The 17483-nt window shown below is 39.5% G+C and overlaps 3 protein-coding genes across 3 annotated transcripts; 1 reads left to right on the forward strand and 2 right to left on the reverse strand.

The window, feature by feature from the left end:
• Positions 1-1438: 1438 nt before the first annotated feature.
• On the forward strand, positions 1439-3402 carry LOC116267004 (uncharacterized). Its single transcript, XM_031648549.2, has one exon. It carries the CDS (start codon positions 2414-2416, stop codon positions 3248-3250), a length of 837 nt encoding a protein of 278 aa, XP_031504409.1. The 5' UTR covers positions 1439-2413; the 3' UTR covers positions 3251-3402.
• A 7634-nt stretch (positions 3403-11036) lies between these two features.
• On the reverse strand, positions 11037-16131 carry LOC116267242 (uncharacterized). Its single transcript, XM_031648867.1, has 6 exons — positions 16002-16131; positions 15836-15913; positions 15520-15585; positions 12403-12907; positions 12092-12320; positions 11037-11487 (listed from the first exon to the last, which is right to left on the reverse strand). The coding sequence occupies exons 4-6, from the start codon at positions 12898-12900 to the stop codon at positions 11474-11476; spliced, it is 741 nt and encodes a 246-aa protein (XP_031504727.1). The 5' UTR covers positions 12901-12907; positions 15520-15585; positions 15836-15913; positions 16002-16131; the 3' UTR covers positions 11037-11473.
• Positions 13372-14115, reverse strand: LOC116267037 (uncharacterized protein At2g29880-like). The gene is made up of 2 exons (XM_031648586.1): positions 13789-14115; positions 13372-13707 (listed from the first exon to the last, which is right to left on the reverse strand). Exons 1-2 carry the CDS (start codon positions 14113-14115, stop codon positions 13372-13374), a joined length of 663 nt encoding a protein of 220 aa, XP_031504446.1.
• Positions 16132-17483: the final 1352 nt, after the last annotated feature.

Raw genomic sequence — 17483 nt, forward strand, 5'->3', positions numbered from 1 at the left:
TATGACCACTGTTTCTAGAAATTAAGGACTGAGGGGCAGTACTAGTAGTTTCCAAGGTGATTGCTTACATCCAATGTAAGTCTTGGGAGGAGAACAACAGCAAATGTGATATTTTTTGGAAGGAGAATTCTAAGTATGATTCTTCGAGGTCGGGATTATGACAACTTGGGAATCTTTTTAGAGTTTAAATTGTAAATGTGATTGTCTTCAAGTGTTGGGGGATACAAACAACCTATATGCATGCATGAGACATGACTACATAAAGTTGGTTTTGTAGATCTTTTCTTGGCAAAAATTTTACATTTATTCAGTTGGATATACTAGTTCCAATGTTGATGGCCCTCATACAGTGGTTGCAGTTCCGTAATTTCTTTTCATTAGCAAAGACACTGTTCTCATATGATAGAAGAAAAGGCCAAATGCTGATCTGTATACTTTTCCTGTATAATAATTGTAGGTTATCTATAGTATGATTAAAAATTATAGAACAGTTTACATCTCTATTGACAGAGCATCTTAATTGAGACCCAACATCCAAATTGGGTTAACATGAACAGAATTTTCACTTGCCAATATGGACCTCCACTTAGTCACTGCGCGCTTGATGATATGGTTGGAACTGACAAAAGCCACCCGGAAGAAGGGCCGAAGCCCTCCCCCTTCTCCATGTCTTTGGAGTTTAAGGTTGCTTTGAGACCTTGATGGGTGGAAAGTAGTGCATAATTCGAACAATCAATTTTTTTGGTATTGCTCCCTAATTGGCTAATATCTAGGGGTGAACACTAGCTGAGTCGAGCCCAAGTTTGAGCTCGGCTCAACTAATGAAACCTCGAGCTCGAGAATAGCTCGACGGAAGCAGCTCAAGCTAGACTAGGCGGTTACGTGTTGAGCTTGAGCTCAACTCGATTAAGGCTCGATAAACTCGTTTGAATAGAATTGATATTCATTGTTACGTGTTGAGCTTGAGGTCGACAAACTAGTAAACTCGTCTGAATATATTAACTTGATTAAGGCTCGACAAACTCTATTAAGGCTCGAGCTCGTCTCACCAGTTACGTGTTGAGCTCAAGCCCAACTCGATTATTTGAACAAGTCGACTTATAATAAACTCGAGTTCGACTAGTTAAGCAAATAACTCGACTCAAACTCGTTCACGAGCCGAGCTTTAACTAGTCGAACTCGAGTAGCTTGACTCATTGTTCTCCCCCACTAATATCATTCTCAATATTGATATACCGGGCCTATACATATTGATCCTTGTTCGCCTATTTTTTGATTTGTTTACAAAAATAAGTAAAAATTAATTCAAGATCTTTAAAAATGGAAAACACTTCACTATTCAAAACCATATTAGGCCAACATCTTTGCATTCAAGTCTGGTCATTAATGACATAACCACATGTTTTGTGGCATTCCAAGTACTTGGAGAATCCATCACTTAGAAGACAAGGGGGTAACCGACTTGCCAAATAGAAGCCCACGCCATTTGACTATTGGGAGGTTCCCCCACACCATTACTTGCTTCCTGTCTCTTGCAGATTGAAATGAACTTGGCACTCTAATATATCTGGTAGAGTCAGCTGGCATGTAAGTGCCACTCCACTGTAAACGGTGGCAAGCAGGCCCTAAACCCTAGAAGCAGCCGACTGATAGGAGCAAAGCAGGGTATTTGGAAGGGCAAAGAGACAAAATGTGGGAAACATGACGCGTTGTATGGCATGGCAGACACCTCTCTCAAACATTTCAACAAACAGTTAGTGTGCAGCTTGTAGCTTTAAATGTACTCCTCCAAAGAAGAATCACGGAATCCAAGGAAGCGCCTCGCAATTTGCTACATCTCACAATGGTTGCAGCAGAGGAGACGCATTTCTTTTAACCATTTAAATGACTCCACGTATCATGGATAACTAATCGCGTCCTGTAAAGCTTCTAACCATCACAGAATACGAAAACAGAAAGAGAATCAATGCTTTGGCAATAGAATGTGTCTATCTCGATCTATCTATGGCAGTTTTGGATATTGCTCCGTCGTTCTTCACCGTTGCCGTGCTGCGGACCTGCGGCCGCCTGCCACCGCCGGCGGTGCTAGCTCATCAACGTCTCTTTCTGTTTGATAATAAGGGTGTACAGAATGGTCATTAAAACCTTGACCGGCTATTTCTTCATCCTCAAATGGAGGGCGGTGGTTTGTGGTTCCACCAAAGGTTAGGTGGAGCTTCTTTGTAATGTTTTGGAAAAAGAAGAGATCGAACACTTGCGCGCCGGTTGACTGCGAGCCCGTCGAGCCCTTTCCCACTTTCACACGCACTTATCCACCCCGCCTCCACTTTTTTCCAAGGCACCAAGCTGTCTTTTCCTCCCCTTATAACACCAAACAACTGCCCCCGAGACGTGAACGATCGAGGCAAAAGAGATGGACGAGAAAACGCCGGCGGCGAATCCCGAAGAGCAGGTTCCCTGCGAGGTGTCGGTTCCGACCACCCACGATCCCGTGATCACGGATTCTGTCCACCCGTCATCGGAACTCAGTCTACCGGCCGAGTCGTATAGGCTGTCAAAGCAGGAAGAGCGAGAGTGGGTGGAGAGAATTGGCAATCTACAGAGGGCGCAATCGGTCAAGGGAGGATGCCAACGCCTCGCCATCAAGACTAACCAGTCCATCCTTGGACTGCCCAAGTTGCAGAGTTGCGGCTACACCGGCTCATGCGGCCTCCGGCCGCCGAGCTACCGGAAAGCGCGGCTCTTCCCCGGCCAGGCGCGGAAGGGCAACGGCAGAGTCGTCCTCCCAGAAATGGAACCGGTCTCCCCCAAGGTTTCCTGCATCGGAAGCCTCGATTTAAGGGGTAAAGAGACCCACAGGCGGCGGAAAGCGCCGACGCCGCGGTCCCCCGCTGTGCGCGGCGGATGGTTCCGCCGAAAGTTGGCGGCGATGCTTTGCCGGCGGGAACAGGCGGTGGATTGCGAAGAGCCTTCCAGGGCAGCGGTTGAGGTTCGACGGAAGGCGGAGTATCCGGCGGCTGTGGCACCAGAAGAGATGGTGGTCGAGGAGAAGACGCAGACGGTGGCACCACCGGGGATCGGCGCCATGAAGAAGTTCACGTCGTGCCGGAAGTCGGCCTCAGACGTCGGTTTCCTTGACTTCGACGATCTGGAAGTAGGGTCCGGGATGAAGTACGAGATGGACCTTCACGTCTCGTCTGCTCCGCCGACCGGACGTTCTCGGGCAGCGGCCGTGAATCCGTACAGTTAGCCACCGCCCATGAGGGGCGTGCTTTGGATATGAATCTCATACTTTGGGTAAACTCGGTATTTTGTTTTTTCAAATATACGACTGTAAGAATATAGTGAGTTCACATGTAATCTTTGTTTGTGGGTTTCAATGTAAAGTCAATTTTGCATGCATCGGAAGATAAGGGATGAAGCGGAAGAGACGTGGTTTGTTTGGGGGCTGTGCTTGGAACTCCTTCAAACGCCCGGCGACATCGTGTTTTGAAATTTTAAGTTAACAACTAAAAAAGTTGAAGGTCTCCTACTTTCTCTCTCTACCTTCAAGATCTGGTGTTTTGAAGTTGATAGCATAAAATTTTTTTGATGAATAATATGAGGAAGAGCAAGTTTTTACTTCTTTTTAAAATACTAGATTTTATGAAGCTGGGTTTTTTTTATCAAAATCTTGGTTTTGGAGGCAAAATCATGTTTTGTAGTTTCATGGCGTCATCCAACAACAAAATCTTATTTCAGGATGTCATCCAACACATCCTCTGGTTTTAAGGTGTCATCCAACAATAGAACCTGGTTTTATGGTGTCATCCAACACACCTTCCTTTCATTTATGAGAGTCTGACTCGGTTGAAAATGAGAAACTCACTTTTCAAATAATTTTTTGTTTTCTCATTGTGGGCCAGGCTTCTTTTAGTTTTCCATTGTTTTATCCTTACTTTTTTCTTCTCAATGCACTCGCATATTTTAAAATAATATGTATGCCATTGTGTTATTTAAATTTAAAATTCATTTTTCCATTAGCTATTCTCCTATTTTTGCTCATTTTTTATTGTTTTATAATTGATTTGAATGTTTTTTACTCTATAAGGCACCGGCCCAAACCAGTCACACCATACTCCTCCAATCACTTTTACTTTTACTTCATCTATAAGTGAAAGTGTCCATTTACTTTTACTTCATCTATAAAGTGAAAGTGTCCATGCTATTCGAACTAGCGACCAGCCGTCTATAAGCAATTGGCCCAAACCAGTCACACTATACTCCTCCAATCACTGTCACTTTCTTCTATTTATTGGCAATTCTGGATTGTCACACAGACTTTACATTCAAACCAAGACTAGCAAAATGACAAAGCAGGGAGCCCACCCCACCATGTGCCCACCGACCTTTCTGTGTTTGTGGTAGGTACAAGTTTGACAATCGATCAGGGCAGCAAAAATTTAAGCACCTTCTAGCTCTGAGAGGGAGCCAACAATGTGCAAGTCAGTGCCAAGCAGGATCTTTTGGTCTCTATATCTAGGGGCGAAGGTAGATCTTTTGGTCTCTTGGCTCGACCCGTTGCTCTTCTTGACCCCACTTGCGGATCGTTTGGCCCGCCCTTGAAAAAAATCCTGGCTCCACCCCTGTCTGTATCGCTGCCACTTTGGTGGAATGCCGTCTTATTAACGCAGCTCATCCGCACAGTGTGCGGAGGGCTTGGACTTGCGGCCTCTGAGCTTTTACGTTGTTTGTTGGTTATTGTTAAGGATTCTAGTATATAGGAAGCTAGCTGGAAGAAAGAGTCAAAAGAAGCAGCGGCGTTGAAAATGGAAATGGCTACACTAGGCACCTGCCTTCGCATTTCAAATTTTCAAACAAGGGATGACTTTTTTCTTCTTTTTAAGTGTATAATTACTTAGAGAAAACCGTCTTTAGCATAAAAACCTTAGAGCCAGACTCTTATGCCTCTAAGGTTTAAGTGTATAGAATTCAAACCTCGAACCCTTTGAATTATGCGGTGCCGATTGACTAAAAAGCATAATTTCTTCTCAAGAACGATAGTTTATTTAATGAATGACAAGAATATCAGGGCCTATCTTCTATGTGGGGACAAAAGCTCTCTGACCCCACAGATTTGTCTAAAATTTTAAATTAATTTCAGGCTAGTTTGAAATCATTTTTATGTGGGAACCACAAAATAAACAAACATTAGATTTCAACACTATGTAAAAATGTGGATTTGATATCCTCCAGATGCGGCCAAGACCTCAGATAATATGTTGAATTGAGGAAGGTCTGGCTTCGATTCCACGGATCAGAAATTCTTAGTGATCTCAAATCGCTTCATATCTAAGGTAAACAAATGTCCCAGAATTTAGAATCATGCTCAAGAATACCGGATTTTTTGAAGTAGAACATGGCTGCTTCTTGGAGACTTTTGGTCCACCACGTATAGGGACAAAGTAGATGGTTAATTGGGTTATGATTTTCTAGAACTGGATTTAGGTCTGGCCGACATAAAATCTTCCGCATTCATATTCAAATTATGTTCCAAAAACTGTGTGCTGATATCTTACTGATCGAACTTACTTCCGTGGGGGAGACACCTTCCACCCTCAGTGGAGCTCAGTGTGGGCTTGTGCGGGCAGTTGCCCACATGGGCCCACATAATTTACTTTATTTACATATTAGATGCCTCTCAAATATAAGATTTCTTATATAAGTTCTTCTTATAAACAAAAAATCTAGCTTTGCTAGTCATTTCAACTGGGAACATGACCCATTTCAATAATGATTTGGATAATCAGCTAGCAGGTAGAAAACTTTATCCAACCACTGGAAATAATAACTTATAGAAGGAGAAGGTGCTTCTCAGGTCGCCGGCGTTGATTAGTTGTTTACCAAAATAAAATGTCAGTAAGAGATGATCATAAAACTATATATATATATATATAAATGAAGTTTTTATCATGACATGAACATTCAAGTCACAAATTGTCAAGTTCGATGGTTGCCACTCTCCACAAACTGATGCTAACATAAGTGGAGGAGGTCAAGAAACACCAAGCAATTCTCAGGTGAGTGGAGAGACCCATCATCTGCCGTCTGGTACGAGCCGCAGCTTTCACTCAATCCCTTGTCCTTCTTACAGTACACGGCCTATTTTTGGTGTCTTGAAGTACCACACTTGTTGTGCTTCAACTTGTGCATCTATTGCCTCTCTTTCACAGCACATGAAGTTGATGTCTCTAACACTCGAAATAGAAACTAGCCGCTTAGCAGTCCCTACTCATAGTACGAAAAACACTAATGAATTTAATTTCCTTCAAACTAAACAAAGAAAAACATCTCCAATTGCTGCCAATGTGTAAAAAATGTGTTGGTTGAGAAACAAGCCAAAACATATCAAGGGAGCCAACAAGACCTGGTTTGGTTAAGAAAATTAAACATATTACAAGTGGGCGCTGGCCACCGATCGACAATTAATTCATACAAATTATGTATGCTCCTTGGGTTCTTTCTTTGGTCAACAAACGTCTAATCGTACTTGTTTGCTTCGTTTACACGGTTTAGGGTCCACCAAGGAAGAAATATGTCTCCGAATTTCTCAACCATCTTCCACCTTACCAACTGCTCTTTTTGTCTAACGCATGCAGATTCTTTTCTAGACAGAAGAAGAATCGAGAGACAATTTTAGCCCGCAAATTATTTTTATGCATGTGTCGGTGATACTCAATCAGCCAGCCTATAGTTGGTAAACCCGTTACTTAAATCGATAAATGATCGGGTCACCGGGTCCGCGAGTTGACTCATTGATTCGATCGGGTTTTAAAATAACTTGAATGGGTGAGTCAGAACAAATCGGGGGTAAGTGAGGCCGAATCAGGAGTTACCCGGGCCAGCCTTGACTCGTAGCCAGGTTTTTTTGTGATCCAAGCTGACTCGGGCGATTCTCGAGCCAACTCGGCAAGCCAGCCAACTATGGGCCAACCAGCCCTGGAGAAACCTGGTTCTAGACGATCATGAAGAACCAAGAGTGGGTTGTGGGCATCAGGGTGGCGCACCCAACCCAAGAGATATGCATTAAAAAAAAGGGTGTGACATAAATGTGTCGTGGTTGAAACAGTGTTTTATATGGTCCTTTTTTAAGATGCTTAAGGTGAGAGAGAGGCTATTCCCACCATCTAAATGAGGACCAAAGTTACCCTGAGGTTTAGGGCTGCTTTGTGATGCTCTGGTTCAACTTGCACATAGTTTAAGAGAGAGAGATATAATTCAAACTTTCCATCCCATATGTTTCAGAAACGGGAATCAAATAACTTATAAATAACTACACCCATCTAGATCTAAGTAAAAATTTTAAAAGAACATAATAGTGGATACTTACCTCTTCTGTTTTTTGTTACTTCTAATTGCTCTCTTTTGTGTTATTAAGCTGGAGAGCAGGAGCGTGTTCATTGCTTTTGAGATTTTTGTTCGTATAATGATCTATGTATGTGAGGCTTCTGGCATGCTGAAATTGGCAAGGACTCCCCAGGTACCCATGGTCGATGCCAGCTTAATTAGGGTCTCTATAAATTAAAGATTACCATATGTTTCTTATCAGTTTAAATTAAAGACTACTATATTTCTTCAAAGCATAGCTGGTCGGATAGGTAGGTACGTAAAAGGTGCATCATCGGTTCGATTCATGTGGATGCTACTCCACTGCAAATGGTAGAAACTGGCGTATCGCATTCTACCCAAGTCCTGATGTAGTGTAGGAAGTAGGAACCCAAGAAAAGGGAACATTTCAGACTACTTTTACAAGGGGTGGGTTGTAGACCTCTTGCTCATGCTACTTAACATATACTTACCATGTGCCGACATTCTAATGAATTTCTCATGGAAATGCATTGGGAAGGTGGGGCCTACCCCCTTGTCACCATGCAACTTTTCTCTCAATTTTTCGTTTTTATTGTCAACAACTGACCAATAAGAAGCGGCGGAGCCAAGGGGTGGCCCACTTTTTTTAAAAAAAATTACATGTAATTTTTAAAAATTTCATTTACCCCGTATAAAAGAAATTGAAAAATTATTTTTTAACCCCTATTAAAATTTTGAGACTACAATTCGGGCTTCTAGTGAAAAATTTCTGGCTTTGCTCCTGCTAATAAGTAACCATACTATTGACCAGCCGGGTTGGATTTAGACACAGAAAAAAGAGGTCCGGTCTGGTGAGATTTCAATTCAAAAGTTTAATTCTATTGACGAATTGGCCGCTTAGCCACCTGATATATATGCTTGTCAAGGTCTGCGGTTTCACATCATGAAAACTTCTTCATGTCTGATTCAAATTGCTTCCCGAGATGGGCCAGATATCTTCAATTTTCAAAAGCCAAGGAATTTAATTTAAAAGGACAATAAATGATAATATCCTTGAAGAAATTTGAATATATATATATATATATATATATATATATATATATTACGATTTCAAAAATAGTCAACAATAATGAGCCCATCTTGAAAATCGTCTGAATTCTGTAGCAAGGTTTTCAAAGAAATTCATGTAAATGCCAAAGTCCCAGGCTGTCTTTCATGCCATCTTTTTTGAAATATTTAGTCTTATATTATAAATATATTCATGCATGTCCATGTGAACGTACATTGTATTCTGAAATTTAAACACTGCTAATTTTCTTGTATCAATAAAGAATAAAGAACATCAGTTAAAAAACTGCACAAAGCAGGGGCAGAGGCATGTGTGGGCAATTGCCCACATAGGCCCTCAACAAGTTAATATTTTCATATCGATAATTCATGACAGTTTTTTTCATTCACATACTGTTACCTCTTAAAAATTTAAAATTATATAACTAGCACACCTTAGACAGAATGTGACAGTTGAACTTAATCTTACTCCATAAACGCATTTCGTCATTTGAGTAGACAGTCGCAGTGTCCTCTACTATGACTTTTGAGAGTGTTCCTAGCTCACTCACAAATACTTGCTTTGAGCTTTAAATGATGAAGTTTTTCTCGAGTATAATATGATAAACTTGAAAAAAGTAAGAGAAAACTATTTTTTTTAAATTAAAGAACAATAAAATAAATGAGAAATATTAATAAGACAACATAAAAAATGAGTATATAATCAATGAAAAAATTAAAAAAATGGAAAGAAATAGTTTGACATTAAAAAACATGCCTAAAATGAAAAATGAAGAAAAGCCGTGAAAAAATAAGCTTTTTGCAAAAAAGAAAATTGTTTGATTACCGTTTAATCGGCTAACTTTTTTTTCATGTTTTTAAAGCATATCTTTTTAAAAAACCAATTTTTTTTTGTGTCTATGAGTAAAAGTAATCCAATTCAATCTATTTGAAAATGGTCAAGGGTCTAACCTAATACATGTATTCAACTAAAGCGCAAGTCAATGAAACCTTTATTTTTTCTCCACACCGAGAGGCATACTCCACCCAGGTCCCGATGCAGCCCTTGGATCTAAGGAAAGTTGGGCTTCCGGTCTTCTTCCGGCGGTAGCTCTCACCAGAAGGAGAGAGCATAAAATATCACAAACATACATCTCCTGACAATAGTGCAACCACTTTCTTTCATTGATTGCCTATGTTATCATGAAACTCTCAATTTGTAAATGGGTAGTAAAGAAGATAAGGGTATTTTGGTAATTTATTAAAAAGAAATGTCCTCCATAATCTTTTTACTTTTTTGTCATTTTCAATTTTGTCTTCGTAAAAGTTTCCTTTTTCAGTATTTACTAAAGATATTTTAGTCATTAACGATTCTGACACTAGTATAATGCATATAACCAGAACCAGGTCGACATTCTTAATTGCTAAATCAATTTTAAAAACCAAGTATTTCTATATGTCTTTGGCTAATCCATAGGGGGCAAAAACATGAGAAAGTGACTCTGTAGAATACATCTATCAACCATCGGAATCCCTTCATGTTGAAGCATGTAGAGGGTCAGAAGGCATTTTCTTGCAGCTAAATATGAGGTCCAATGAGCTCTAACAATGGCACCACTCTCCCATATGGATTCTCTTCTCTTACGCACAAACAGTGGCAGAGCTACATGGTGATGGGTGTGGGCAACTGCCCACACCAGTCTCTTAAAATTTCTTTATTTTTAAATAGACACCTTAAAATATTTATCCTTTTATGTATATGTGCCACACCAGATATGAGTATTTTTAAACAAATGCTCATCCACCCAATTTTTTTTTGGCTCCACCACTGCCTACAGAGCACTGTCCTTGAATCTACCTTTTAAATATCCGTTCTTTTCATCTTACCCGGCTTCTCTTCTCTTGTTCTTTTCTTACAAAAGTCTTCATCTTCCCGGCTTGTCTTCTCTTGTTCTTTTCTTAGGGCCCGTTTGATGGGCGGGTGGAATTTAACGCGGTAAGTTTACCATGGTAAATTTTTCTAGAAAAATTTAGTGGATGAAATTTCACCCTCTTCCAAAACGAGGCCCTGTTTGATTGTCGGGTGAAATTTAACGTGGTAAATTTAACCCTGTTTGATGAACATGAAGAATTTAACGTGGTAAATTTAACCATGTTTGATGCACAAAAAAAATTTAACCTGGAAAATGTTGTTTTTTTTTTCTCCTCCCCAATCTGACGTTGGAAGGAGTAGGAATGTGATCTTCCAAAACAATAAAAGATCACCACTCAAATAAATGCTACAAAAGCTTGTGTCAAGAAGCCGAAACATCTAACGAGAAAGATCATCACCTTATCACCGATTCTTATATGTACAGATTACCCAAGCACACCACCAAACGAGAAAGATCATCACCTCATGGAACCACCACCAAGCCAAAACCAATAAACAGAAAATGGACTGTAGAACCCATATATTTCTTCATGAATCATCCCAAAACAAATCACCATACAGCCAGTTCATTGAGAGACGACCATTCACACGATATATGTAACAAAAAGCAAAAAGAAATATCCAGCAACACATTACAAGAGAAAGCACCTTCTTGAGAGCATCTACAACTGCAAAAGTTATATATTTGTTCCCAAAAGCATTAAACAAAAATTGTTGACGAAATGAACTTTAAAAGGATAACAAAGTTTTATCCACAAAAGTACATCTTCACAAAAGTTACATGAGTACAAATCCACAAAAGGGTGTATTTTCTACTAAGAACAAAAAAAAAAGTTTAATGAGTACATATCCAACAAAGAAAACATGTAATCACAAAACAAGTAATCCAACATTTGTGGCTGCACTTCCGTTTTTCAAACTTATCTTGCTTTGCGATGACATCTTCAATGAGCGGAGACCTGCGTACTTGCACACCATACTTGTTCTAGACATACTCATGCATGTGATTTTCTGCTACTTCTAATGAATCAAACGATCTGAAGATGGCACCCTTGTACCGATAGACTAATGGTTGGCACCGCTCCCAGCTGTCATATATGCCTCGCTCACGCCCTTCGAAAACCACATAGTACTTTTGGCGGGGCATCATCTTCGTTGTCCTGTTGAAAAGAAAACAAATGTCAAACAATCAAACTCAAGAAGTTGTCAACATTTATAAACAAACTTACTATTCAATTGATAATCTGTAAACATTTGAAATGATATAGCTGCTCTCAAAGCATTGTTGCTTCCTCGCTGATGTGTTTGGCTTGCAATTTCAGGTTCACTTAAGATGAAGTTATCAGTTGAAGGTGCATCTTCATCATCAAATTGCTCGGCATTTGGATTGTGTTCAATTATGAAGTTGTGCAGTACACATGTAGCAAGAACAATTTGAGCTTGTTTTTGGAAAGGATACTAAACTTGCATTTTCAATATTGAAAAACGACCTTTCAACATGCCGAAAGTTCTTTCTACTGTATTTTGGAGTGATGAATGCCTATGGTTGAATAATTCTTCTTCTGTTCTAGGTGAGCGTGCTCCCCCCCGAGTGTTAAACTCAGACATATGATAACGATGTCCTCGATAAGGTGTAAGCAAACCAACAATGTTTGGATACCCCCCATCAGCCAGATAAAATTTGCATACAACTGAACACAATTTATTTATACATTGATACATGCTTCTTAATAAAAGACTGAGCTGGTTGGTGGAACTACGTACCTTCTGGAACAACAAATGGGTCTGTTTCATGATCTAGTGCATTGTACAATACTCTTGAGTCTATTGCACTTCCTTCCCATCCAGCCAAAACGTAGTGGAATCTAGTATCTAGGCCGACTACAGCCATGACGTTTTGAGAAACGAAACATTTTCTATTGCGAAACCTTGCTTGATCTGAAAAAGGGACCCAAGCAGGTATATGTGTGCCATCGATTGCTCCTAAACAATTCTATATGACAAAGAAACTAGTTAGTCATGTTGTAGTTTGTCATGTTGTATGTGTCATGTTGAGTTCAAGATGATGAAATTACCTCAAAATATGGAAAGAATCGTTTAGAATGTCGAATATGTGCTGGCATCATCTCATCATTGGGCCGGCGAACGTAATCCTTACCCAGTATACATATCGCTCGTAGCACTAGGCTGACATATTTACTTATTGTTTGTCCGGAATGTTGAAACATATTTTGAACAACACGATTCCGTTCATTATGTCCAATTGTCGAAAGCAATATTGCTACTTGTTCTTCTACGGTAATGTCACGAGCATCCTCCAACAAATTTCTATCCCTTAGAATGTTACACAGTCTCATATATGTATGCCCTTCCATACGGAGTAAGTCCAAACAATTTCTAGGATGACCGCGAAGCATTAGTTGGACAAAAGATGTACCAGCATCTCGAAATAGATGAACAATCCTCCTAGATGATGGTCGGTCTTTTAACCAAAAGAAGATGAAGACAAAAACCATTCGAATGATGAAAAACACTCGTTCATCGTCATCATCGAACATGTCAAAATCAATCATTTCGACTCTGCATATACATGTAAGGTACTTGAATAACATAATTTCCAACATGTGTTTCAGCACAACAAAAAGAACGACCATCATCTAGGAGGATTGTAAGAAAGCACAACTTCAATTGCAACAATTTCTCACTACATGGAAGTTTATGGAATTATAAGAAAAACACACAACAAATGTTATTGTGTCAAATGAATCATACAAATAATTCTACTAACAAATATGGAATCTTACCTATAAATCACCAAGTCTATGCGACAACCATGTCAGCCGGTCTTCAGGTGGAACGTTGAGAAAGATCATAGAATTAGTTCCCTCTCCTAACAGGTCTAGACTCATCAGTCTCGTATGACTATCTAGTAGCCCGGTGTCCACAATCTCTTGTAAAATTTCACAACATTTGACATATTGAAACCCTCTAGAAGTATGTGTGAGGGAGTCCACATTTTTAGCTATACCGTTCAACAAATTGTACTACATGTCATCATTGGTTGACCTGTTCCGTTTTGACCTACGTGTACTTGTATTGGTTGTCGGATTCTCAGTTGTAGGAGTTGTAGGTAGTGGCGATTGTAGGGGAGTACCATCATTAAGCGTTTGTGTAAATGACTGTTCACTATCAGGCTGCATGTACGAAGGTGATGTCTGAGATGCAGATGTACATGGGAGTGATTCAGTCTCAGTTTCTAGCACGTTGTTTAATGTGACTGCATTTTGCCCAGTTGCATGAGATTCGCCATATACCTCGGCGAACTCATCATAGTATCTCCATACTTTTGGCCCTCTGTACTTTTTTCTATTCGGATATTTCTGAAAAAATTCATGTGTTCAAATATTGCACAAGCAAATACATGTGAGACAAAACCTAACAATATTAATTTTATAATTTACCTCAATGTAGTCGTTCCATACTTGGGGGTCGACCTCAATGCATTTGTTAATTGGGTCGTAGCCAAACCCACTTGTGTTCAACATTTCCTTCATCACTGTTAAGTTGGGTTTGGAATACTTCAATTTGTTTTTTGTTTTGTCTTTCGTGAATTCTGGACCGAATCTATCCATCATTCCCTTTTCAATAGTTGTGTATGCTTTGGGCTTCAAACCTCCGGCGGATTTCATGCCAGGGATGCGTGACTGCTCCACAAGAAGCTGGACTAAGTAATCCATTTGTGGTTCAGTCCACGTAAGATTTTCTCTTGAAGGACCGCTGTCTTTCATGGTAACGTTTTGTATAATAATTCTTCACAGTAACAGTAATATAAATCTAGCATGAACAACAGTTGTACGAGAAACAACCACAAAGGAGCATCAGAAACCAAAAGAAAGAAACATGCATCACAGTAAGAAGGAAACATGCATCACACCTCTTCAACCAAGGCATGTGCATTGTCACGCAAGCAAACATGTAAGTGCATCACACCTCTTCAACCAAGGCATGTGCATTGTCACGACAAAAACAACGGGAGGAGGCTATGGAGATCTGTTATGCAAAACATATTGTACTATGTTTTATACTCTTCTATGATAAACCCACGTGCAACATATAAAAACTGAAAAGTAACTGGAATATAATAAACTTCCAACAACATTAAGGGGTGCCTAGGCTAGGAACCTTCCGAGAAAAAAAAAACAACGGTTCAAAAAAGCAAAGAGGAAACACAGCTCGATGTCAGAAAAAAAAAAAAGATAACCAGATCTCTACTGCCCAATGCTACACCTTTTTCTTTCCAAGAGAAACTAGTGAAGTTTAACAAGGGTGTGGAGGAATTAACTCGACAAAATGAAGAAATGCTGGGACATGTGCATATGTTTATAACTTCATACTTTATATAAAGTATAAACATATACATGCGTGTGCTTGGGATGCTAAAATATGAGAACAATAGAATATCTCATGAGCACTATCATGAGCATTCTTATCAAAGATCATTTTTTGATAAGCTCGCTGAGAACCATTGATGGCTGTCTTTTTCCACTTATTCAAGTCATTGATGTATCTGATGGGCTTACTTGTCTCATTTAATAATGTAATTCATTGAGCTTGCACTACAATATATTCAGGATGGGGAGAACGAGGACACCATTTGGTCTGATTGCTAAGACTAACTATAATTTGACAAAACAAGTTGTTCATACATGCCATTCCCTGTGAAACCCTTCATTTTGCTTGAGCAAAAAAAGGGTAGTCTATATGAACTGTGCTGATTATGGAACTTATGAGTCATGATATTAGCTGAAAGCCTGAAACATAAATCAGACTTCTCAAAAACAGAAATCAATCCTCCCACATCAAAGATTTTAGAAAGCTTTCCATTACCAAATTAAATGTTCATCGTCATCATAAAATGACATGTCTATTTCATAGGAAAACTGAAAAATTACGAACTGACTGTAATGAGTTACAAACAAACTGTAAATAGACAACTAAACAAATTGTAATAAAAAAAATTTACAAGTTATGGACAGAGTTACAAACCATATAATGAAACAGAATTTATATAAGCATTATGACGGTAATGAAATGGCAAACAATTTAAAGTCACGGGGGATGCACTTGATCAAGAAATCAAGAAAGACCTCCTTCGACGCTTGTGGACAATGACTATATTAACCAAGGCTCACCCTTCGAGAATTGGCAGCAGCTCGTCGAAGGTCCTCAATGGAAGAAGAAGCAGAAAGCAAAATCCCCTGTGAAATAACAATGTAAACGCCCAAATCAGTCGTCGAAGTTCCTCAATGGGAGAAGAAGCGGAAGGCAAAATCCCCCGTGAAATTACAATGTAAACGCCCAAATCAGTCGTCGAAGATCATCAATGGGAGAAGAAGCAGAAGGCAAAATCCCGTGTGAAATTTTAATGTAAATGCCCAAATCATATGCCCAAACAACAAAGACTATGCCAGTAACTGTGGCAGAAGCGAGAGAGATAGAGACACTCACCAGGCAGTAACAGAGGGAAAGAGCGACAACTGTGGCAGAGAAGCGACGGCGTAGAGAGGCAACCGTGGCAGACAGTCTCTGTGGCAGAGGGGAAGGAGCGACAACTTAGGGCATCAGAGAAAGGGAGAAAGGGACGAAATCAGAGAGAGAAAGGAAAAAATCCTACCGGCGATGGAGCGGAGACGCGGCGGCGCAACTTCGACGGTGAGACCTGGTTCTGCTCTGATTCGAGTGCGACAGTGAGAAGGCACGAGGGAGGAGGAGCTGCGGAGGGAGGTCGAGCGCTGCGGAGGGAGGTCTAGCGCTGCGGAAGATTATGTGCCGAAACATATATTTCGAGCGGGTGGAATTCCACCCGCTCCCTTTTCGGTTAAACGGGTGGAATTCCACCCCGTTTGATGGGTCCACCCACTTTCACCCGCCCATCAAATGGGCCCTTACGGAAGTCTTCATCTTCCTGCAGAAGTAAATTTTTTCAGATTTCAGTTGATATATTCAAGCCGGGACAGATCTAGGAGTTTTTCATCCTTGAAACTATAGTTTCAAAATTTTTAAAAGGAACCGAAATATAATTTTTCAAATTTTTTTTATGCAGAATAAATACCTTCATTTGTTCCACCGAGCTTTCAAGATATTTTTGCAGGCTGTGTAATCATTACATGATATATGTTTGAAATGGTTCTCCCCCTAATATTTACTTCTTACAAATGAAGAGGGGAAGATCAGAGAGTAACTTTTATCCATTGATACGAACCCTTCTACTCGGATCACTAAGGCTGACTTTCGACAAAATGTGACGCTGAACTTAATCTTACTCCATAAACGCATTTCGTCATTTGAGTAGACAGTCGCAGTGTCCTCTACTATGACTTTTGAGAGTGTTCCTAGCTCACTCACAAATACTTGCTTTGAGCTTTAAATGATGAAGTTTTTCTCGAGTATAATATGATAAACTTGAAAAAAGTAAGAGAAAACTATTTTTTTTTAATTAAAAAAAATAAAATAAGTGAAAAATATTAATAAGACAACATAAAAAATGAGTAGATAAACAATGAAAAAAATTAGAAAAATGGAAAGAAATAGTTTGACATTAAAAAACATGCCTAAAATGAAAAATGAAGAAAAGCCGTGAAAAAATAAGCTTTTTGCAAAAAACAAAATTGTTTGATTATCGTTTAATCGGCTAACTTTTTTTTCATGTTTTTAAAGCATATCTTTTTAAAAAACCAATTTTTTTTTTGTGTCTATGAGTAAAAGTAATCCAATTCAATCTATTTGAAAATGGTCAAGGGTCTAACCTAATACATGTATTCAACTAAAGCGCAAGTCAATGAAACCTTTATTTTTTCTCCACACCAAGAGGCATACTCCACCCAGGTCCCGATGCAGCCCTTTGATCCAAGGAGAGTTGGGCTTCCGGTCTTCTTCAGGCGGTAGCTCTCACCAGAAGGAGAGAGCATAAAATATCACAAACATACATCTCCTGACAATAGTGCAACCACTTTCTTTCATTGATTGCCTATGTTATCATGAAACTCTCAATTTGTAAATGGGTAGTAAAGAAGATAAGGGTATTTTGGTAATTTATTAAAAAGAAATGTCCTCCATCATCTTTTTACTTTTTTGTCATTTTCAATTTTGTCTTAGT

The sequence above is a fragment of the Nymphaea colorata genome, chromosome 13, assembly GCF_008831285.2.
Source record: "Nymphaea colorata isolate Beijing-Zhang1983 chromosome 13, ASM883128v2, whole genome shotgun sequence".
Classification (NCBI taxonomy): Eukaryota; Viridiplantae; Streptophyta; class Magnoliopsida; order Nymphaeales; family Nymphaeaceae; genus Nymphaea; species Nymphaea colorata.

Coding starts and splice junctions, on each gene's coding strand:
- LOC116267004 (XM_031648549.2), top strand. CDS start 2,414: ATGGACGAGAAAACGCCGGCGGCGAATCCCGAAGAGCAGGTTCCCTGC.
- LOC116267242 (XM_031648867.1), bottom strand. CDS start 12,900: ATGATTGATTTTGACATGTTCGATGATGACGATGAACGAGTGTTTTTC. Junction 12,321..12,402: donor GATTCTTTCCATATTTTGAG/GTAATTTCATCA, acceptor TTTGTCATATAG/AATTGTTTAGGAGCAATCGA.
- LOC116267037 (XM_031648586.1), bottom strand. CDS start 14,115: ATGAAAGACAGCGGTCCTTCAAGAGAAAATCTTACGTGGACTGAACCA. Junction 13,708..13,788: donor TATGGAACGACTACATTGAG/GTAAATTATAAA, acceptor GAATTTTTTCAG/AAATATCCGAATAGAAAAAA.